The following is a 23,336-nucleotide window of genomic DNA, read 5'->3' as shown; positions in this document are numbered from 1 at the left end:
TTTTTTGCATTTCTCTTTATCCCTAGGGCTTAGCACAGTGTCTAGCATATAGTAAATGCTTAATAAATACTTGTGTTAGTAAATGTTGATGTGGTTTGACTTGCTCATCCAGTCTTGCCAACTGAACTATTTTTTTGAAACTGGTACCAAATAATTTTAGTGACTGACCCCATCTGGGTGGCCAGGTGTGACAAGCTGCCAGTGGGTGCTCTTCTCCCCCAATCTTCCTGCCAATACCCTTCTTCCTTTACCCTATTCTTGTCCAGATACTGATTCTACCATTCCCACGTGAGGGGAAACTCACAATCTCTGTTCTACTTGTTTCAGGCTTCCCAAAGGTGATGCTAGTTTGGGTACCTTCATCCCCGCCTTCCTTAATATATCAACCTCTCCACAGGGTGGATATGGATGAACTGAGAGTAAACAATTATAATCCTTTTGATAAGATGGAAGAATACAAGGCCTTAGCGTCTTCGTGTCATTATACCCTCTAGATCCCTGGGCCTGGCCATTTTCCTTGCTTCAAGCACTCTTAGGATTTATGAGCCTTTCTAGCCACTCTGAATCCAGATCCTCCTATGTATGATGTCTTGCTCAAGTCCCTTGAGTACTGTCTTGCTTTTTCTGTTTGTATCTTCAGTGCTTAGCACAGGCCTTGACATGTAGTAAATTCTTAAGTTCTTTTTCATTCATTCGTAAATGACTACTTGATAATTTAATTTGAGGTCTAGTAAAGCTTTGCCCTTTTCCTTTGTCCTTTTTTCTTACTGTTTTACTTGAGATTCTAGACTCTTTGCCTTTCTAAATGAATTTTGTTAATATTTTGTGTAGTTCTAAGAAGTAATTTGATTGGTGTAACATTAATTATGTAAGGATGGTATCATTTTTATCACATTGGTATGGCCCAATTGTTTATATATATATAAATATAATTTATATACTCTCCAGTTATTTGTCTCTCTTTTTGTCAAGAAGATTATGTAATTGTATTTTATAGAAATCTTACGTGTTTCTTGATATGTTAACTCCCAGATATTTTATATATTTTATAGTTACTTTGAATGGAATTTTCCTAATAGTTTCTTTCTGGCTTTTGTTAGTATTATGTCTAAATACTGTTGCTCCTTGTGAATTTATTTATATTCTACAATTGTTATATCTATTAATTGTTTAAATTAGTTTTTGATGCTTTTCTGAGGGTTTCTAAGTACAATATTATGTTGCCTGAAAGTAGTGATAAACTCTTCTCTTTTCTGTCAGTGCTTTACACCTTTGATTTTGTTATCTTACTGCTGTAGGTAAAATTTCTAGCACTATGTCAAATAATAATGGGGAGAGAGGCATCTTTGCTGTTTATTATTTTTTCCTTCTGATTTCTTCTTTTTTTTTTAACCTGTAGCATTTATTCATTGTGTTAAAGCTGTTTTTGTTTATTTCTTTAATTATGCCTTTTCTTTTTGTGTGAACCATTTTTTGGGGGAGGGTTTTTAGTTACTCTACTTGTTGACAATTCTATTTCTGTATTTCTGTATTTCTGGGGGCTGCGGGGGGAACTCCAGTCTCTTTCTACCTCTCCTGCCATCTTGCCAGAAGTTTTAATAGGCAGTAATGGAATCAGAGAAATGAAACTAAGAATTAAATGAACTGAGAATTTTCCAGACATCTATAAAAATCTAACTCATCCGAGTTATTAGAAAGTGTTTGGGATGTTTTCTAAGTAACTGTATTTTCCAGTGTTACTCAGTCCTTTCAGTGTGACATACTAGTAAATTTCTAAGTCTGCTGTGGCATTTTGGGGAAGTTCAGAGGGGCATGATGCAAGAATGGCACATTCACTGTGAAAATTAGCACCTAGATGTCTATCTGCTGATTGAAGAGCATAACTGGGAAAAGTGTGCCTTTAATAGATTACATTTGATTAGAATAGTGAAGAGAGAGGGCAGCTCGATGGCGCAGTGGATAGAGCACCAGCCCTGAAGTCAGGAGTACCTGAGTTCAAATCCGGCCTCCACCCAAACACTTGACACTTACTAGCTGTGTGACCTTGGACAAGTCACTGAACCCCAATTGCCTAAAAAAAAAATAGTGAAGAGCAAGAAGAGCAGGCAATGGATACTCCGCTGTCTTAGTGTTCTACTCTGAGAAGACTGAAGGAAGGCCTTATCTTGATGGGGAGGAAGGAAAGGTGTGGCGCACACAAGCAAAGCTGGCCCTACTGAAGCTACCTTTGTAGAAAAAGAGCCAAGTGTAGGGGAAGCTCATCTTTTTGTGCCAGCTCAGTCTTTGTGAATATGTCCTGAAACTTTGGTTGGGAAATGATGGTTTAACTAACTTTTGATACAGAATGAATCTGAAACACCATGCTTTGTAGAACTTAAAAAAAAAAAATTAACAAGTCAGTTAATTAAAAAAAATGATTGATTTATTTTTACCCCCATGCAGTAAACTCCAGTGGCTCATTATTTCCTCCAGGATCAAATACAAAATTCTCATTCAAAGCCCTTCATAACTTACTCTCCTCCACCTCCCCCTGCCCAAGTCTTCTTATACTTCCTTCCCCATTACACACTCTTTGATCCAGTGATTGGCCTCCTGGCAGTTACATGAACTAGACACTCTATCTCTTGCCTCCGAGCATTTTCTCTGGCTGTTCCACTATGCCTTGAATTGTCTTCCTCCTTATCTCTGCTTCCTGGCTTCCCTTGCTTCCTTCAAGTCCCAACTAAAATCCCACTTTCCACAGGAAACCTTCCATGACCTTTCTTAATTCTAGTGCCTTCTCTCTTTGAACTATTTCTTATATATTCCATATATAGTTTACTTGTACACATTTGTTTGCTTGTTGTGTCATTGTTCCCTCTCCCCTCGCCCACCCTCAACTAGATTGTGAACTCATTGAGGACAGGGACTGTCTTTTACCTCTTTTTGTATCTCCAGCATTTACCACTGGGACCTGGCATGTAATAAGTGTTTAATAAGTGTTTATTGACTGGGTGTTTAGTCCTCCTCTCACCCCTACCCCTCACCCCTTCACAAAGAAGGGAGAGAAGTATATTTTCTCATCTCTTCTATGGCACTAAGCTTGGTTATCTTAACTACATAACATTCAATTTTTTCCCCCATTTACATTGTTATAGTCATGTATATTTCTTTTCCTAATGCAGTTTACTTTTTATTTTTTTATTTTTTATTTTATTTTATTTTATTTTGGGTAGGCAGTGGGATTAAGTGACTTACCCAGGGTTACATAGCTAGTAAGTGTTACGTGTCTGAGGTCGCATTTGGACTCAGGTCCTCCTGAATCCAGGGCTGGTGCTCTATCCATTACGTCACCTAGCTGCCCCATGCTGTTTACTTTTTATTGTTTTTCTGTGCTCCTCTGTATTTATTTCATCATTTCTTACAAGGCAATACTGTTCCATTACATTTATGTTCCACAATTTGTTTAGTCTCCTTTCCCTGTTGCTGGACATCTACTTTACTTTGTTTCTAATTTTTTTGCTATTACAAGAAATACTACTACAAATATTTTGGTTTATATGGGGCCTTTATCACCGTCTTTGATCTCCTTAATGTATATGCCTAACAGTGTGATCTCTGGGTCAAAAGATATGGACATTTTTGTCACTTTCTTAACTTAATTTCAAATTGCTTTCCACAGTGGTTGGACCAATTCATAGCTCCACCAATAATGCATCCATATGCTTGTCATCTCACAACCCTACCAACATTGACTGTTGCCAGTTTTTTGTCATCTTTGTCATTTTGCAGGGTGTGAGGTGAAACTTCAGAGTCTTTTGATTTGTATCTCTCTTATTATTAGTGATTTAGAGCCTTCTTCCTTGTAGTTGTTACTGTGCATTTCTTCTTTTGAGAACTGTTTACTTTTGGCCACTTATATGTTTTGGGAATGGGGATACTCACTTTTGCTGGGTAAGGTTTTCTTGGTCATAAGTTTATATCCTTTGCCTTCTGAAATAATGTTGGTTGCTAAATAATGTCATTACTGTGGCTCTTAGGCATTTGAATTTTTCTCTCTGTCTCCTTATAGTATTTTTTTCTTTGATCTGGAAGCTCTGGATTTTAGCTGTGATGTTCCTGGGAGTTTTAATTTTCAGGTTTCAAGAAGTGATTTAGTGGATTCTTCTATTTCCAGTTTGTCCTCTGGTTCTAAGAGATGTTTTCTTCAAGATTTTTTGGAAATGTAATGTCTTGGCTCTTTTTGGTAGTACAATGATCCTTGAATCTTTTCCCCTTGATCTATTTTCCAGGTCATTCATTTTTGCTATGAGATACCTTAAATCTTCGTCCACTTTTTTAGTATTTTGGCTTTAATTTTTTTTCCCCATGAAATCATTAGTTTCTATTTGGTCCATTCTGATTTTTAGAGAGTTTGTTGCTTAGGCAAAGTTTTGAATCTCTTGTGCTAAGCTAATTCCCTTTCCAGTTCTTTCCTCTATTCTGTCACTTTCATTTATTTTATTTTATTTATTTATTTATTGCAAGGCATTTGGGATTAAATGTCTTTCTCAGGGTCACATGGCTAGTGAGTATCATGTGTTTGAGGCTGGATTTGAACTTAGGTCCTCCTGACTCCAGGGCTAGTGCTCTATCCACTGTGCCACCTAGTTGCCTCTACTTTCATTTCTTTTAAAAAGTTTTTCCCTCTAGCTCTCTCATTTGATTTATAAAAGACATTTTAAAACTCTTTGTCTCTTCTAAAAATTCTAGTTGAATTTGTACCCAAGGTGTGTTTTTCTTTGAGTATTTGCTTGTAGATATTTTGAAGCCATTCTATTCTTTTGGATTTGTGTCTTGAGCATGCTTTTCACCACAATAGCTTTTTGTGGTGGGAATCTCTTTTGTTTGTTTGTTTGCTCATCCAAATTTCAGACTTTATATTAGGGTAGGACTTTGTGCATTATAGGAGGGAAGATCTGGGCTGATCCCACAGCTATTTTCTTGGTTATTGTGTGTTGTGTTATTCCATGCTCTTAGGGACAGCTCAGTCTGGGGACCTGCGAGCTTTCTGGACCTAGAATGATCTGATCCAGGGCAAGTCTTATTGCTACCCTTCTGGTTTGATCTCAGCAAGTTCCTGATCTGGGTTTTGGCCTAAGCATCACGAGACTTCTGCTGGACTCTGCTTCTGCCAGTCAGTTCGGGTGTTGTGCTGCTTCAGTGGGACAGTCTTATAGGCTTCCCTTGGTCCAGTGTTTCTGCTCCAGACTGAGACTCTGCTTTGGTCCTGGGCTCCAAGCCACGTAGTTGCTACTTGCTTCTGAGCTTGCTGCTTGCTCAGTCCATAGCCCAGAGCCCAAGAATTCTCCCTGCCCTGGAGCACTGCCCCTGGGCGTAGTTTCTCTCAGTTCATTCTGGATCAAAGCTGCCAGTTGGCACCCATTTCCTCACCCTGTACAAGTTAGTGGTGCTCCAGTATAGTTTCATTCCTCGTTCTTTCTCAGTACACAGCCTTTGCCATCTTTCATTCCCCGGACACTAGACTCTTTCATGCAGCCAGTGTTCTTGGCCAGACCCTGGCCACTTTTTCTTATATTTCCCAATCAATATTTAGTCTTGCACCTTTTCTATTTCTTTTCAGAAGAGTTGTGTTGAAGGAGGGAACTTACAATGTTTCTTTATGCTACTCTGCCATGTTTTCTCTCCTTTCAAAAGATGGGAACACAGGAAGGGAATAAGCATTTCTTAGGGGTTTACTCTGGAGAAATGGCAAATCACTATAGTATCTTTGCCAAGAAAATGCCAAATGGGATCACATAGAGTAGGACATGACTGAAAATGACTTAACAAAGGTGTTTACTATGTGCCAGACACTATGCTAGGTGATTTACAGATATCTCATTTGATCCTCACAGTAGCCTCAGGAGGTAGGTACTGTAATTATTCCCATTTTCCAGTGGAGGAAACTGAGTCAGACCATGGTTAAATTGAATTGCCCAGGGTAACACAGAAGGAGGTGTCTGAGGCTGGATTTGAACTCAGATATACATTTTAATCTACTAAAGATATCAATTGTTGGAATTCACAGTGAATAGCAAAGTTTGCTGAATATTTTTTTCCTCTAAGTAGACTCCTATGAGAAAGATGAACTGATTTTTAAAAAATGAATACATTGTGGGCTGGTAAATCTTTGGCTGCATCTTCTTATATGGAACTTAATTGCATGATGTCTGGTTAAAAGTTTAACTTTTTATTTCTCATTATTCTTTCAGCTTGTGCTGCATTTCACCAATTCTTGCAGCCAAAGTACTTAAGGGTGCAGAAGTGACGGTAGGACATGAACAAGAGGAAGATGGAAAGTGGCCTTATTGTGCGACCGCAGAAGCCATTAAAGCCTTAGGAGCAAAGCACTGTGTGAAAGAAGTAACTATATCCTTTTTGGACAGCAGTTCTCTGTCCTCTGTCAGATATTGCCACCAAAGGAGAGCTTAAGGGGTAGCAAATTGGATTAGCTTTATGCTACTATGAGTTTCAGGTGAGTAGGGAAGGGAATAATCATTTATAGAAAGTCTGCTATGTGCCAGGTGCTGTGCTAAGCCCTTTCTAAATATCTCATTTGATCCTCTCAATGATCCTGGGAGTTAGGTGCTGCTATTCTCTCCATTTTATAATGGAAAAAACTGAGGCACACAGAAGTTAAGTGACTTGCTCAGGGTCAGACAGCCAGTCAGTGCCTAAGGTCATTTTTTTTTGTTTGTTTTAATTTTTTTTTCTTTTTTGTGAGGCAGTTGGGGGTTAAGTGACTTGCCAGAGTCACACAGCTAGTAAGTTTTATGTGTCTGAGGCCAGATTTGAACTCAGGTCCTCTTGACTCGAGAGCCGGTACTCTATTCACTGTGCCACCTAGCTGCCCCCCCTAAAGTCATGTCTTTGTGATTCCAAAGTCATGTCTTTGTGATTCCAAGCTCAATGTCACCTGCCTGCCTAAGTGATAGGATTGTCTTCTTTGTCCTTAAATACTAAACAACTAGTGTAGCTTTCTTAGTAAGTTGGCTCAATTGTTACAAAAAAAAACTTAAGAACTTTCAGTGAAGATTATATTTGAATAGTCGACAAACTATATTACCACACAATATCAAGAATGGAGTCAGAGAATGGTTCTGAGATGCAGAAATGTAAATACTTTACATAATTAAATATTATCCAGATGAGTACCAGATGGACTGGCAATTTGTTGACTTTTTCTTTTCCATAACTTCTCCTTACGAAGCTCATGTGGACATCAAGAACAAGGTGGTCACAACACCAGCCTTTATGTGTGAAACAGCATTGCACCTTATTTTTGATGGGCTTGGGATAATGGTACAGAATGTGTTGAAACTAACTAAAAAATAAGAACCCAGATTCTCAATAACAACGAAAGACTTGAGTGCTTCAATTCTGAGTAGAACAATATCAGACAGAGAGTACTTTGACCTGGTAACCTGTATTTTTTTTCTTGCTTGTTGATAAAAGTCCGACCAGCTAGACCAAAAGGTTGCCTTTTTTCTTCTTCTGCCTCTACAGGATGAGAATTTATTTTACTGGGTAAGGTATAGATGTTACTCCTAACTAAGGAGAGGACTTTTTAGGTTGCTAATTTAGAGATGAAACATTTCACCCTAGGTTTGGTTTGATTCACTTGTTAGAGAACGAGGGATTCCCACAATTGAGAGCAGTAACTGTAATGTGTTTTTTACAACATACCGCTTAAGTTAAAACCTAGACCAGCTTTTGCTGGATGGTAATTGAATAGAAAAAATATTTTGCAATCCTAAATTGAATTTATTATATCACTACTTTTTATTATTTGGAAGTGGTGGGGCATAATGTTTTAACTTCACATCTTCCAAATCTGAATGTAAATGGAACCAATAAAATAAAAGAAGTAAATACTTTGTGTTTGTTTGTGGATTCGTACTGATGTGTATGATACTGTAGCACAGAATCTCATTAGCCAAAGAGAATGTGTTTAATTCTTAAGTGAAGGCACATTTTAATAGCTTTGGGCCTGATGATACTGGGTAAGGTATATAAATATGTGATAAATATGGTTCTAAGAATGTGTTCTTTTAAGTGAGTCTCAATTCTTCATTGTAGATCTCACCTTTGTACTCAGGGAGAAGAAAGGGAAATTGCAGATCTTTAAATCTATTACAATGGCTTCCTAACCTTGTTAAGATTTCCTGACAGTAATTGTGTAGTTGGCTCAGATCTCCAAACATGTAAAAACAAAATAAAATTTACTGATGCAGTTGCTGTTGCCATGAAAATAGCCTGTCTTCTTAATTGTGGAATCTCCTTCCCATCTTTTCTTTCATTAAAACAGCAGGAGGTAAAACACATGTTGGTTGGCCTGCCTTTGAGCTTTTACTTCTTAGAATTAAATTCAATTCAGTAAACATTTATTAAGTGCCACTGTGTGCCAGGCAAATGCTAAGCACTGGGGATACAAAAAGAGGCAAAAGACAGTCTTTGCTTTCAAGGAGCTTTCAGTCTAATGGAATAGCTAACAGTTATACAGTGCTTACTGTGTGCTAAGTGCTGTGCTAAGTGCTTTACTGTTTTACAGAGTTGCTTAGCATCTCTGGGAGGTAAGTGTTATTATTTATCCCCATTTTAGGATGAGGAAAATGAGGCAGATAATGGCTGTGACTTGCCCAGGGCCACACAGCTAATAAGTATCTGAGACTGCATTTGAACTCAGGTCTTCTTAAAGCCAGGCTCAACACTCAGCTGCAGGAGCCTCTTGATAATAGCATACTTTAGAATACTTTTTGAAAGGATACAATGCTTTTGTCTGCAAGTTGAGATATGACAACCTTTCCAAGGTGCGCTTTGTTTACTGTATCTGTGTTTGTGTGCCTACCCCAAGTCAGTACCCATACTTATTTGATAAAATGAGTTACCAATCCTTAGTGAGTAGTGAGGTCTTCCTGCTTGAAACCAAGTCTTCATTTCACAAGGAATCATCGGAGTAGAGTTTTCCTGTGTAAACAGTACTATAAATGATGGCTAACTCCTCAGTTTAGTACATACATAGATAAAGCATGTATTAAGCACTCACTGTGTGTTAGGTGCTGTGCCAAGCATTGGGAATACAAGTGTGAGCAAGTAAGGCAGCCTTGAATGGGAGGAGGGCTGAGGGAAAGTGACACTCCAGGGACTGTGTTCAAAGAGTACCGAAGAAGCATACAGCCCAGCTGACAGTTCTGAAGGTGATTCACAAGTTCCATTTCCTTAGCACTTGAAAGCTTTCCTCACAACAACCCTCTGAGGTTGTATTATCATCCCCACTTTACAGAGGAGAAAACAAGCTTTCCAAATTCACACAGCTAGAAGGGTGAGTCTGGCTTCCTCCTGAGTACAAATCAAGCATTTATTCTACTGCACTGTATTTCTCTATTTAAGGTTTTCCTAAATTATGGACTCCATCCATGTTAAATCACAAACACTAATTCCAATGCCGAGTTTCCCTTGCCTCTCGCACTATTTGATTTGCCTGGAATGTTAAAGTCATTCTTGATTTCCTGGAGGAAAAATTTTGGAAAAATCAGAGGAACAAAGTACAGGTAGCTCTCTTCAATTATTAAGTACCTACTTTCTTGCTGTAGGCAGAGAGGTGAGATAGGAGGTAGTTTTCTGTGTCTTTTGAGGATAAAGCTGGCCCAGAGAAATACAATTACAGAGGTGATCCCCAAACCTCATTTTAGTTAATAGTGTACTTCACTTTTCCCACTAAATTTTTTTTTTTTTTAATAAAATTTTGTCGGGTTAATTTCTCTTTCTTGGCTTTAGTTTTCTCATTTGTAAAATTAGTGGGTCAACCTAAGTGATCCTTACATTTCCTCCTAGCTCTAAATCCAATGGTCCTATTTTTAGTGTTGAGTGAGAAGCATTGTCTGCCACCAGGGGGTGGTGATAGAGCAGTTTTGTGGCTGGTAAGACTGTTCTGCGAGCCTGTACCCTTGTTCTCTGCTAGGTTGCTGCCCCCAAGGAAACAGACAGTGCTAAGGAGATTGGTCTCATGAGTATGGGGGAAAGACCTGCCCCTTGCAGGGTAACTCTGTGGAGATGGAGGTTGAGGGGAATTCATAGAGGAGGAGGAGAGGCACCTTTTAAGCCAGCTGGTTTAAAAAAGAAACAGCCATAAGCCATGATAACTTCATTTCAAACTGCTCTCTCTACATCCTGCTCGCAGCAGTCAGGCTCCAAACTGCTCTTTTTTTTCCCTTTCCAGGCAGCCCTTGATCATGGGATCATAGGTCTGAAATTGAACCTAGAATAGTGCTTAGAGATCATCTAATCTGACCCCAGCAAATGAGGGGAATATGATGAGACAGGTAGAGATTTGCCCACGGTCACATTTATCGTTGTTCAGTTGTTTCTAGTCCTGTTCTACTCTGTGACACTATTTGGGGTTTTCTTGGCAGAGATATTGGAGGGGTTTGCCATTTCCTTTTCCAGCTCGTTTTACAGATGAGGAAACTGAAGCAAGCAGGATTAAGTGACTTGCTCAGGGTCACATAGCTAGTAAGTAGTACGCATCTGAGGTCAAATTTGACCTCAGGAAGCTGAGTCTTCCTGACTTTAGACCAGGTACTCTGTGCACTGTGGCGCCACCTAGCTGCCCATCCAAGGTCACATAGGTAGGTAGGAAATAGCAGAGGCGGGATTCAACCTATTCTCTGACTCTAAATGTACCACTCTTTATCACACTGCAATGTTAATTTTCACTTCATGTCCTTAATGCATATGATGGTGGTAGGGAAGCACGTTGCAATTTGTATTCAGCTCCACACCTCATAAGGTTGGTTCTGGTTTCTCTCAGGATAGTTTTGCTTACCACTAATTTGTGCTCTGATGAGAAACTCTCTTCCCACTTAGTTTGTAAGTGATATTGAGGCATAGTTTCTAAAGAAATCCTTGCTTGTTGCCAAATCTGAGATGGCTTCTTCCTGTAGAGGTGTCTTGTTCCTACAGATCCATCTTGTCCTTGGCGGGAAAGGAGTGGGTGGGTAAAAGTAGAGTTATCCTCCAAAAATGACTCTTGAAGCTTAGCAAAGAAGTGTTGGCAGCGTGTTACTAGGGATTTGTCATCTGTTGGGGATGTTCTTGCTATCCCCATCTTCCTTGAGCTTAAGAGTAGAATAGTCACAGAACAGATAGGAAATGAATTGTGCTTTTTAATCTCACCTTTCTCATCCTCTTACTCATTTCCATTTCATGGTATCTTTTTTTAGAAAAATGTCAGGGCGTACATTATTAAACACCCAGTGGCTAAAACTAATTTATCATTAGCTTCTTTAAAGTGTTTTCTGCTGCCTCTGAACCATCATTATAAGGAAGTATAGATCTGGGTTGTAGGTACAATTATGGGTCACCAGTACTTTGAAAATCAGAGTGTGAATATAGTTATCTGTATCACAGGGGTTATGGGCAGTGCCCCTGTGATCTGGAAAATCTGTGTAAAAATTTTTGGTTCTCCCTTTCTACCAGAGAAGTCTGAATTTTTTTTCCTTTTTTATTTTATGGGGTATTTACAGTACCTAATAAAATTTGGGTTAAGTATTTGGTCATAGGGCAAATATAGGTCAGTGTTAAGTGAAAATACTAACCTTAGTGTGTCGTCTACTGACTTTTGCGTTTTGTGTTTGGCTTCCACAAAACTCCCCCAAAATTCCCATTTAATTTCTTACATCAATCCATGATATATTGAAACAGTGATGGGGAAAGTCGCAATGTGAAGGGATAACTGTACTACTCTCTGATTCTTGAAGGGAAAGGTAAATTTCTGGCCAAAGGAAGCTGAGAGTCACCTCTGCTTTTCTTAACACATGGACCGATCTTTAAAATGCCATAAATATAAGTGTGATTTATTAGTATTGTTACTATTACAGTGTTGGGAAGTTGGGAAAACCAGTTAGCTAAGATAATTAAGACAGACCCACACACACACACACACACACACACTCACACACACAGGTTTGGTTTCAGAGTGTTTTACAGGTAGTATCTCATATGATCATATGATATTCACAGTAATAATATAAGGTGTATATTGTCTATTTTACATATATATGTATGTGCCATTTCCTCTGATAAGAATGTGGGTCTCTTTTTTTTTAAATTTAAAATTTAATATTTCATTTTCCCCTAATTGCAAGTAACAACAATTTTAACATTCTTTTTTCAAATTTTGGTTTCCAAATTCTTTCTCTCCCTCTCTGAACTCCCCCAGTCATTGAGAAAGAAAGCAATTTGATATAGGTTATACATGTGTAGTCATGCAAAACATTTCCATATTAGTCATGCTGTGAAAGAAAACAGACCAAAAAAAAAAACCAAGAAAAATAAAAAGTATTCTTTGATCTGCATTCAAATTCCATCAGTTCTTTTCTCTGGAGATGAATAGCATTTGTCATTCTAAGTCCTTCAGAATTGTGTTGGATCATGATATTGCTGAGATATAACTAACTTATTCACAGTTGATCATCATACAGTATTACTCCATATTACTATATATAGTGTCCTCCTGGTTCTACTCATTTCACTTTGTGTCAGTTCATGTAAGTCTTTCCAGGTTTTTCTCAGAGCATCCTGCTCATTATTTCTCATAGCACAATAGTATTCCATCACAATCATTTACAACTTGTTTGGCCATTACCCAATTGATGGACATTCCCTCAATGTCCAATTTTTTTTTTCAACAAATCAGGGCTTAAATTTATTATTTTGTTGACTTTCTAGACTTAAGAAAGTGATGGGAAAAATGTTCATAATGCAGATTACGTTTAAAAGTGTGTCACATGTATTTTTTTTAAATTTAGAGAGCCATTTTTTAAACAAATGTCCAATTCTTAGCCACTACTGAAAGAGCTGCTATGACTGTTTTTGTACATATAAGTTCTTTTCTTTTTCTTTTTTTATGTCTTTGGGATTTAGTCCTAGTACAGGTATTGCTGGGTTAAAGAGTATGCATGATTTTATAGTCATTTAGGTGTAGTTCCAAGTTGCCCTACAGAATGGCTGAATCAGTTCATGAACTCCGTCAGCCATGCATTAGTATCCCAATTTTCCAACATCCCCTCCAACATTTGTCATTTTCCGTTTTTGTCATATTAGCCAATCTGATAGGTGTGAGGTGGTACCTCAGAGTTGTTTTAATTTGCATTTCTGTAATCACAGTGATTTAGAGCATTTTTTCATATGACTATAGATAGCTTTCACAGTGTCATCTGAAAACTGCCTGTTCATATCCTTTGACCATTTATCAGTTGAGGAATGGTTTTCATTTCTATAAATCTGACTCAATTTTTCTATATATTTGAGAAATGAGGACTTTATAAGAATGTGGGTTTCTTGAGATGAAGGCTATTTCATTTTGATTTTGGTCTTTGTGCCTGGCACAGATTAGGCATTTAGAGTTGAATGCTTGTTGATTAATTAGCTGATTGATTTAAGTGGTAATTATAAATATATCAGTTTTACAGAGGAGAAAAACTGTGGCTCAGAAAGTTTACTGACTTGTGTGTGTTCACAGAGTCAGTAAGTATCTAAGTTATTATTTCAAGTTTTCCATCTTTAGGTTCAAGATAGCATTTTTTTTAATTTAATTTTTAAATGAACAAAAATTTATTTTCTTTCTTACCTTCCATTAAAGGAAAAAAAAAAAGAAACCCTTGTCAGAAATGTTCAGTCAAGAAAAACAAATTCCTACATTGGCCAAATGCAAAAAATATGTGTCTCAATCTGTACCTTAAGTCCAATATCCCAGTATCAGAAGGTGGATAGCATATGTAAAGAGTAGTAATTAATGATTCTGTTGATCAGAGTTCTTAAATATTTCACAGCTATTTGTCTTCTCATTATGAATCAGTTCGTATAAGTCTTCGCAGGCTTCTCAGAAATTGTTTTCCATCATCATTACAACACAATAGTAGTCCATTACATCCACAACTTGTTCAGCCATTCCCCAATTAATGGGCACTGGCACACCCTTAGTTTCCAGTTCTTTGCTACCACACAGAGATACTTCAAATATTTTTACATATATATATATATATACACACATATATATAGGGCCTTTTCTCCTTTTTTTTTTTTCCTTTTTGGTGTAGGCCTAGTACTAATATTGATGGGTCATAGGTATGTACTATTTTGTAACTTTTTGGGGGCATAGTTCCAAATTGTTTTCCAGAATAACTGAACTAACCAGTCAATCAATAAACATTTATTAAGTGCCTACTATATGCCAAGCACTGTTCTGAACACTGGGGAGGCAAAATAATGTCTCTGCCCTCAACGAGCTTACAATCTAATAGGGAGAGGCAACATGCAAACAAATATATGCAAAGTAAGCTATATATAGCATAAATAGGAAATAATTCACATCTCCAATAGTATATTAATATGCCTAATGTGCCTATTTTCCTGCAGCCCTTTCATGTCGTCTTTTGTCAGTCTGATGTGTTCAAAGTGGAACTTCAGAGTTGCTTTAATTTATATTTCTCTAATAGTAATTTGGAGCATTTTTATGTGAGTTTTGATAGCTTCAATTTCTTCCCTTGAAAAGTTGTCTGTTCCTATCCTTTGATCATTTGTCATTTGGGAAAAGGCTCTTAGATAGCATTGGTTTTTAATTACATCATTCTGTCTTAACCCGGAAGTAGTGCTGACTGGCATCCTGTAATTCCTAACTCACTCTGAACCCAGATATGAGTGGATGATAACATCCTGCAAAAAAATAAAGCAGCCCATTCAGAAAAAGTGAAGCCAGAAATCTAAAGCAATGTCACACAAAAAAAGAGGAAAAGCGAATATTTCACATTTCTGACTTAAATGTGGTTTATTTTTTATTTGTAAAACTATGTAGAACATGAACAGCTTAGAGTGATGGACCATGTCTTTTACATCCTCTGTAAATCCCCACTGTACCTCATCTGTTTTTTCTTCGTGTTAGAAGCTGACACTCTGGATCATGTTGTTTTTAATTTCCTAACTGGGAGGAAACGGAGTCTGAAAGAAGTTACCTTCAATGTTGTCTGCATTTTAAGATAGATCTTTGGGTTCAGTTAAAATAAATATTTATTATGTTCTAACTATATGCAGATTACTATGCTATAAGCTAGGAGAGTGTGAACTGGTGAAAATAGGGTGGACTCAGGTAGTCTCAGCCTCCCAGGATCTGTATATGCTAAGGCTAATAACCTCAGCGGGGCAGCTAACTGGCACAGTGGGTAGAGTCCTTGGCTTGGAATCAGGAATACTCATTTTCATGAGTTCAAATCTGGCTTCAGACACTTACTAGCTGTTACCTTCGAAATGAGCTGGAGAAGGAAATGGCAAACCACTCTAGTATCTTTGCCAACAAAACCCCAAATGGGGTCAGGAAGTCAAACGTGACTAAAAAATGACTGAATAACAGCAACAACAAAAATAGCAACAAAAAACTTAAGAGATGGGATGTTACCATCCTCTTACCCCTCTACCTCTTGCTGGATGGGATAGTAAAGTTTCTGTATCCCTGCCTCTAACTTTTAGGCAATTTAGAAAATAGTCTCATTTCTGTGGTCCCAATTGTACTAGCATCTTCCCCTATAGATGACAGGGCAGTCTCTTATTGGTGCTTGCTTACTCTTTGTCTAAAACTTTATGTAAGTTTGAGCCCCAAGGTGCCCTGAGCCTTTGACTGGAGTTTAACAGCTATTGCACATTTACCTATCTGAAAGCCACCCCACAGTAGGTTGCCTTTGGCCAAGGGTAACAGGAGGCTGCACACTGAGACTGTTCCGCATGGGCATCTATTCTCTTCCTCCCCTTGTGAGTAGTGATACAATTTTATCCCTGAATGGCCCTGTTGCTCTTTATCTGAACTCTCTTGCACTACAGAGAGCCCTTAAGTTTAGCTAAGTCAAGGCCCCTACCCTCATGAAGGTAGGGGACTGTTACACATAATACTAATAGCCATTTTTTTTTCAGGGCTAGTCTTAAGAGGAAGACGTAGCCATAATACAGAAGAATGCATGTTATATTCATTTAGAAAATGCAAAAAGGAGAGGACTGAGAGATTCAAGGAAGGCTTCTGGAAGGAAGCATTCTAAGTGGGCTTTAGAGAAAGGATTCAGGAGCAATGGGAAAGGAGGGTAGAAAAGCATGAAGAAGTTCAGTTGGCCAGAGCAGTGAGCGCACTGATATAAGATAGAGCTGGAGAGGTAGGGGTGGTATCAGATTGTGGAAGATGTATGGAAGAATGCCAAACAAAAGGCTGTGTACTTTACTTGGTAGGCTCAAGGGAGCTGTTGGAGGATTTCAAGCAGAGGAGACCAAATCTATGCATTTGTGGTTCTGCCTTTCTGCCTTTAGAGCAGCTTAACTCATTTTCTCCAAAAGGATTGCCTCATCTCTGCCTTCATGACACATAATGCACGACACTTTTGTAAAGATGTGTTTGTTATTCCTGTCCATGTGAATTTTAATTACTTTTTCTTTTCTTTTTTTTTTTTTGGTCTGGAGTTGTATTTTGATTCAGTGAAGATACTTTGTTTATATAATGTGTATATAATATATATGTATGTATGTATAATATATACAGATATACATATAATATGTATATATGTGTATATATATATAAAACACACACATATATATGACACATACATAATTTTATTATAAGATTTGTGCCAAGAGAACATATTTAATAAAAATTAAAATGACTTGAAAAAATATTCAAGTTGATAAGAATATCTATTTCCAGCTTTTACTTTGTCTTAGGCTAGAAACAATGCTTCATTGTGTTCTTATAGCAGTTCTACTTACTCTGCACCTGTCTTCTGTAATCAAAATGTTACATGTGTACCTTTGTAGTTAATGGATCAGATTTAAAATACAGTAAACATATTGATCATATTCTAAGAGAATTCAGCATAGCAAGTAAGCCAATTGGATATGAAGGTCATGGTCAAGTTAATGAAGTTGGTTATATTTAAAGGGGAAATGGGAGCAGTGATCTTATTTTAAATCAAATGTCTGTTTAAATTATGGAAGAGACGTGAATTTCTTCACTGCACGAAGGAATACTAGAATGGAAATTGAGAGATCTTGGATTAAGAATCTCAAATTTGCCACTAACTAGCTGTGTGGCTCTGGGAAAATCACTCCCCGGTTCTGGGAGAATCATTCCCCTTCTCTGGGGAGTTTCCTCATCTATAAAATGAGACTATTATACAGAATGAGACAATTATACAAATATGTTAGAGGCATCTAGGTGACAGTGAATAGAGCACTGGTCCTAGAGTCAGGAAGACCTCAGTTCAAATATGGACTCAGATACTTATTAGTTATGTGACCCTGGGCAAGTCACTTAACCTCTGACCATTTCCTTATATGTAAAATGGGGATAGTTACAGCATACCTCCCAGGGTAGTTGTGAGGATCAAATGAGATAATATTTGTAGAGTACTTAGCACAACACCTGGCAACATAGTAAACATTTAATAAATGCTTGTTTTCTTCCTTCTTTCCTAGATAATTTCCTTGGTGTTTAATGGACTACATATTCATTGTGAGTTTACAGTGTGATAAAGCCGTCATGGGCAGCTAGTTGGCACAGTGGACAGCACACTAGCTTTGGAGTCAGGAGGACCTGAGTTCAAATTCGACCTCAGACACTTAGTAGTTGTGTTACCCTGGGCCAATCACTTAACCCTGTTTTGCTTAGTTCCTCATCTGTAAAATGAACTGGAGAAGGAAATGCAGACCATGCTATCTTGGCCAAGAAAACCCGAAATGGGATCATGGAGAGTGGGACACAACTGAAACGACTCAGCAACAACAACATGGCAGCCGCAGAAGTGAATGTGACCTCCTTGGCCCTGGTCAAACCAGACCTAGAGGATTGTCTTTTGTTCTGTGTCCCATTTAAAAAGGTCATTGATAAACTAGAGTGGGTCCAGAGGAGGGTAATCAGGATTGTGAGAAGGCTAGAAATCTTGTTAGAAAAGAATCATTTGAAGGAAGTAGGGAAGTAATCTGGAGAAGAGAAGATTTGGGTGGATATGATAGCTGTCTTCAAGTCTTTATCTTTTGGGAGAGAAATTAGGCATTTTCTGCTTAGCTCTAAAGGTAAGAACCAGGAACAGTGGGTAGAAATTACTGAAAAGCAGCTTTCAGCTCACCATGAGAAAATACTTGTTAACAACGAAAGTTGCCTACAAGTGGAGTGGGCCTCAAGAAGTAGCGTATAACTTGTCACTGGAAGGTTTCCAGCAGAAGGACAGGAGGGAGACCATTTGCTAGAGGTTGGAACAGGTGACCTCTGAGATAGATCCCTCCCAGTTCTGCTGTTCTCTGAGTCTGTGTCCTGTTTGAGCTCCTGGCATTGTCTATCCTTTGCTCAAGATTTTCCCAGCAATACTGCTTTAGAGTAGACATGTTTTCCATGATGATGTTTTGGTTAGATCCTAGTAATAATAATAACTATAGTACTAATAATAGCTAATATTTTTATAATGCTGTAAGGTTTGCGAGGTTTTTATATGCTGACTTACTTGATCCTTACAACAACCATGTGGGGTAGGTTATTACCCCCATTTTACAGATGAGGAAACTGAGATAGAGGTTCAGTGACTTGGCCAGAGTCACATAATTACTAAGTGTCTGAATTAGTTTTAAAGTTCAGGCCTGCCTACCTCCAAGTCTTCTTCACCATTCCATCATAGGATTATAGGATTATAGATTGAGTGCCAGAAAGGGCCTTAGAGGCTATTGAGTTCACCTGTTCCTTTTTGGTGAACTTACATTCATACACACACACACACACACACACCCACGTGTATACACATATATGTATGCACATACATATACACACATGCATACCTACACACATACATGTATATGTATATATAGTGTATATATGCGTATGTATATATGTATATGTAATACATTTGTGTGTATATGTATGCATGTGTGTATATGTATGAGTGTATATACACATACATATATGCACATATACATATGTGTGTATATATTATATTGTATATATATTATATATATATAATATATATATATATATATACACACACACACATTATTCACAGAATATCAGAGCTAGAAGAGATCTTGTTGAATTGTTTCAGTCGTGTCCAACTCTTCATGATCCCATTTGGGATTTTCTTGGCAAAGACACTGGAGTGGTTTACTATTTCCTTCTCCAGTTCGTTTTACAGATGAGGAAACAGAGGCACACAGAATTAAGTAACTTGCCCAGAGTCACACAATCAGTAAATGTCTGAGACTGAATTTGAACTGAGATCTTCCTGACTCCATTGCACTACCTAGATGCCCTAGAAGAAATCTTACGTATTCTCTTCTCTAGTCTTCTTTCTTATGGATGAGAAAATTGAATCCCAGTCAGGTGAAGCACTTGCCTAAGGTCACAAAGCTAGTTAGTGGTATCACTCGGCCTGGAACTCCTAGCCCAGTGCTCTCCTCTCAATGGTTTGTCTTGGGGATATTCCTAGGCACGTAAGCTGACAGTGACACATCCAGATAACCACAGTTGGTTGGTGACTGCTGCTTTTTTGCTGTTGTTTGTTTGGTTGTGGCTTTGTCTAGACCTATGATTTCGTTAGGGAAGGGCTTTCTCTGCACAGAATCTCCCTCTACCAGTAAAGATCTGCAACCGTTCTGCAACCTATGGTTTTGGAGAACTCCCCAGAGCATGGATCGCTCTGACTCTGGGGCCAGTTCTAGATCTGTAACAACAACAGCAACAACAATAATGAAGATAATGATAGTAATGATAATAATCATTATTTTTGGTGATCTCAGATTCATCCTGTATATAGTTTATACAATTATCCTTTCCACTTTATGGGGGTTAGGTCCACCACACACTGACGATGTGGAAAATCTGTGTAAAATTTTTTGGCCTTCCCTTCGTACCAGAGAAGAAGTCTGATTTTTTTTTCCTCGTTCTTTTTATGGGGTGTTTGCAGTACCTTAGTGTAAAATTTGGGTTAAGTATTTGGTCATAGGCTATATTATACAATACTATACATATATTTTATGCATTTCTGTGTTTCTAAACTGCGTCTGCGGCATCCACAAAACTCTCCCACAATTACCATTTAATTTCTTATGCCATCCCATGATATATCAAAACTGTGATGGGAAAATCGCGATGTGGAAGGGATAACTGTACATATTTTACATGTGGTCTTCCCTACTAGACTGGAAGCCCTTTGAGGGAAGGACTGTCTTTTGCTTTTCTTTGTGTCCCCAGTGTGCAGTACAGTGCTTGGGCACAGAGTAGGAGCTTAATAAATGTTTATTGACTGAGTAATAACAATAACAATACTAGCTGTCATTTACATAGCACTTTAAGTAAGGTTTGCAAAGTCCTTTACAGAGATTCTCTCATTTGAGCCTCATAACACACTTCCTTTCATAACCACTTAGCTCCCTTTAAAGCTTTGACTAGTTTCCCCCATTAATCAAACAGCATTCAGATATTAGATTGAATTTGAAAGCCACATCCCTTAGACTTATAATATTTAAGGGAGAAGAAAGATATAATTCTAGTGCAGGACCCCCTCTTTCTCCGAGAGGAGCAGAGTGATGGCTTCTGATCCCACCTTTCTGCTTCTGCTCCTGTCAGGAATTAGCCCAGGCTACATGTGGGGGACCACCCCTAATAAGATATAAGAAGAGGATAATTATATCTGTAGTATCCATTGAACAAGGCTATTGAAAGGCTCAAATGAGATAATGTTTACAAAGCACTTTGCAACTTTTCAGGTACTGTAGAAATGTTGGCAACTATTTTTATTCTTGTATAATTTAATCTTAGAGAATTCCTGGGGGCACTGAGAGATTAAATAACCTCAAGGTCAAACAGCCCCATGTGTTAGGTGGCAGAGATATCACGTACCTGTTACATGGGTCTTACTGACTCCCAAGGCCAGCTGTCTTTCCGCTACTCTTCCTCTCTTGCTCTTTTCCAGCTAACTGTTTAAGGTTGTTGTAGATGAGTGGGTGTCAAGCACTAATTGAATGAGGGGCCATTAATTGGTACAGAAACATCTCTGTAGGCTGAATGTTGACTTAGTTTTTAAATGTGATATTATCTATGTTTTATGATATTTTTATTTATTTTATTAAGTATTTTCCAATTGCGTTTTTTGAGGGAGGCAGTTAGGGTTAAGTGACTTGCCCAGGGTCACACAGCTAGTAAGTGTCTGAGGCTGGATTTGAATTCAGGTCCTCCTGATTCTAGGGCTGGTGCTCTATAAGCACTGCCTACCTAGCTGTCTCCCAATTATGTTTTAATCTAGTTAGAGCCACATTCCTGGGGCTTCATGTTTGTCATCTCTGCTGTAGATTGTAATAATAGGTTTGATTTCTTCTGGCAGCTCAGAGCTGGAGATGATGAGGAGGAAGAGGAGATGGCTGTCGGGGAGGGACTAGGGGACCTCAGATCCTCTCTCTATACTCCCTAGTCCCCAGCTCCTCTTGTACTCCTCTGCCATCTTGGTGGTGTTGACCACTTTCCCCACCTTGGAGATGGAAGAATAAGTTTCCTGAGGCTGCCCTAGAGCCCTGGGCCCATTTCTACTTCTTCAGATTCCTGGGGAACACTTATGGATATGCCGGCTTCATGGTGCCTGGTTACCAGGCAGGGCCTTTGTTACCCTAGGGTTCAGGACAGTGTGTTTGGCAATGAACTCAAGCCTTCAGATGAACCCCTTGGCAGTTTTTCATTCAGAGCTGAGAGAAACTACCCTATTTGGCTGACCCTCGAGCTGCCTTCCTGTGCTGAGGGCCTTCAGGCATCATATCTGACCTGGTGGGCACTACAGGGATGAATAATGAATATCATGAAACTATGGTGCTATAGATACAATGCCTGGAGAGCATTTCCCTGACTCTCAGGTCCCAGTGCTGATGAATGGATTTAGCCCTGAAAGTGACTGGCCCATGATGTGTATTCCCTGAACAGCGCCAGCATGGAGCACATGTGAATCTGATATTCCTTTGCCAGTCTTTCTAACAGCCTCAGTGGCTGGTTCCAGAAGGAGGCCCTTGGGTTTGTTAGCCTCCTCACACCGGTGCTGAAGAAGGCTGCTGGGGGAACCCCCATGATACTGATGAGCAATCTGAGTTCTTGCCTGCAGCTCCGAGTCCTGGGAATGACTGATTTTGACCTCATTTCTTTTGGGGTAAATAAGTTGCTTGGGCCAGTGGGCCCAAGCCCCAGGTTTCCCATGCCACCTCAGGCCTCATCTTGCTTGTTGGCTGTATCACTTTTGATAACTTTACCTTCAAGTGTCAAGATGTCCCATTTGTCTAGAAGATGTCTTCAGTGGATAGGATATTTGGAAACAATCTTTTCTCTTACCTCTTCACAGTATGGAAGTAATGAGATTTATGGAGTATCACCAAGGGTTTGCTATCCATGCTCTGCTGCGGTCCATCTCTTCAGCCTTTGGCAGGCTCTTCATTTTCTACACCAATGGGCAGTTTGGTGCTGCCACTTTTACTCTCATCATGACACTGTGCCAAGCCTTTGCCATCTTTTTCTCCCGTCTTCTTTATGGATACCCGGTCACTGTGGTAGGAGGCTTAGGTGAAGCTATTGGCTTTGCTGACCTCTTCTGGTTCATGTATGCTGAAGGACTCCTGAAGCAGTCGAGGAAGAAAGTGCTTTCAAATAAGGTTCCAACACAGATGTGGCATTTGAAAAGTTTCCAAGAGATATCGTTTCTGGGTAATTAAGTCATTTTATTAATAAGGCCAGCATGTTTACTAATAAAAAGATGGTCATTTGGCTATCTCTTTTTAACCACACACCCCTCATGGAGATGGGCCCACAGCCTATATGCTGTGTTCTAAAGAGTCTTCAGAGGGTGATTAGAGACAGAGTTGGTAGATGAGAATGAACAGAACTGGTTCTAATGGGAAAACTTGAGTGAAAATACTCCACACTCTACTGGGAGAACTAGTGAGGGTTGGTATAAGCAATAGTAGGATTACTATCATAGGTAAGGAGAGAAACACTAGAAATTTGTCAGCAAAGGTAATACTAACTTGCCTAACAGTGAGCACAGAGTTAGGGCTTAAGGGAAAATGGAGGGCAGAGTTAATAAGAGAAAATCAGGATTCATAATTTTAAGACAATGGTGCAGGTGTTCCTGAGCAGGTGTTCCTGAAGGTGACAATCAACTCTGATTGGTCAACAATTAATGAGGGAATGAATGTTATAATGAGAGGCTGGGCTATATTCCAATGAGGGTCTCAGGGTACAGGACTTGGATCATCAAAGTCTTGGTCAAAAA

At 38.8% G+C, this 23,336-nt stretch overlaps 1 protein-coding gene and 1 pseudogene across 4 annotated transcripts in view; both read left to right on the top strand.

Moving 5' to 3' along the window:
* The window catches only part of GATD3A (glutamine amidotransferase like class 1 domain containing 3A), a 28,885-nt gene extending 20,628 nt beyond the window's left edge, over window positions 1-8,257 (top strand). For all 4 annotated transcript variants that reach the window (XM_027875624.1, XM_027875627.1, XM_027875628.1 and 1 more), the window contains 2 exons: window positions 6,234-6,390; window positions 7,228-8,257. In XM_027875624.1, the coding sequence (XP_027731425.1) occupies window positions 6,234-6,390; window positions 7,228-7,356 (286 nt within the window). In that variant the 3' untranslated portion in view covers window positions 7,357-8,257. The remainder of the gene's footprint in view (window positions 1-6,233; window positions 6,391-7,227) is intronic.
* Window positions 8,258-21,426: 13,169 nt separating this feature from the next.
* LOC114052755 lies at window positions 21,427-22,949 on the top strand (annotated as a pseudogene).
* The last annotated feature ends 387 nt before the right edge of the window (window positions 22,950-23,336 follow it).

This window comes from Vombatus ursinus, unplaced genomic scaffold (assembly GCF_900497805.2).
Source record: "Vombatus ursinus unplaced genomic scaffold, bare-nosed wombat genome assembly UNPS02014809.1, whole genome shotgun sequence".
NCBI lineage: Eukaryota > Metazoa > Chordata > Mammalia > Diprotodontia > Vombatidae > Vombatus > Vombatus ursinus.
Note: the sequence above shows the minus strand (reverse complement) of the source record. Positions and strands in the feature narration are given on the sequence as shown.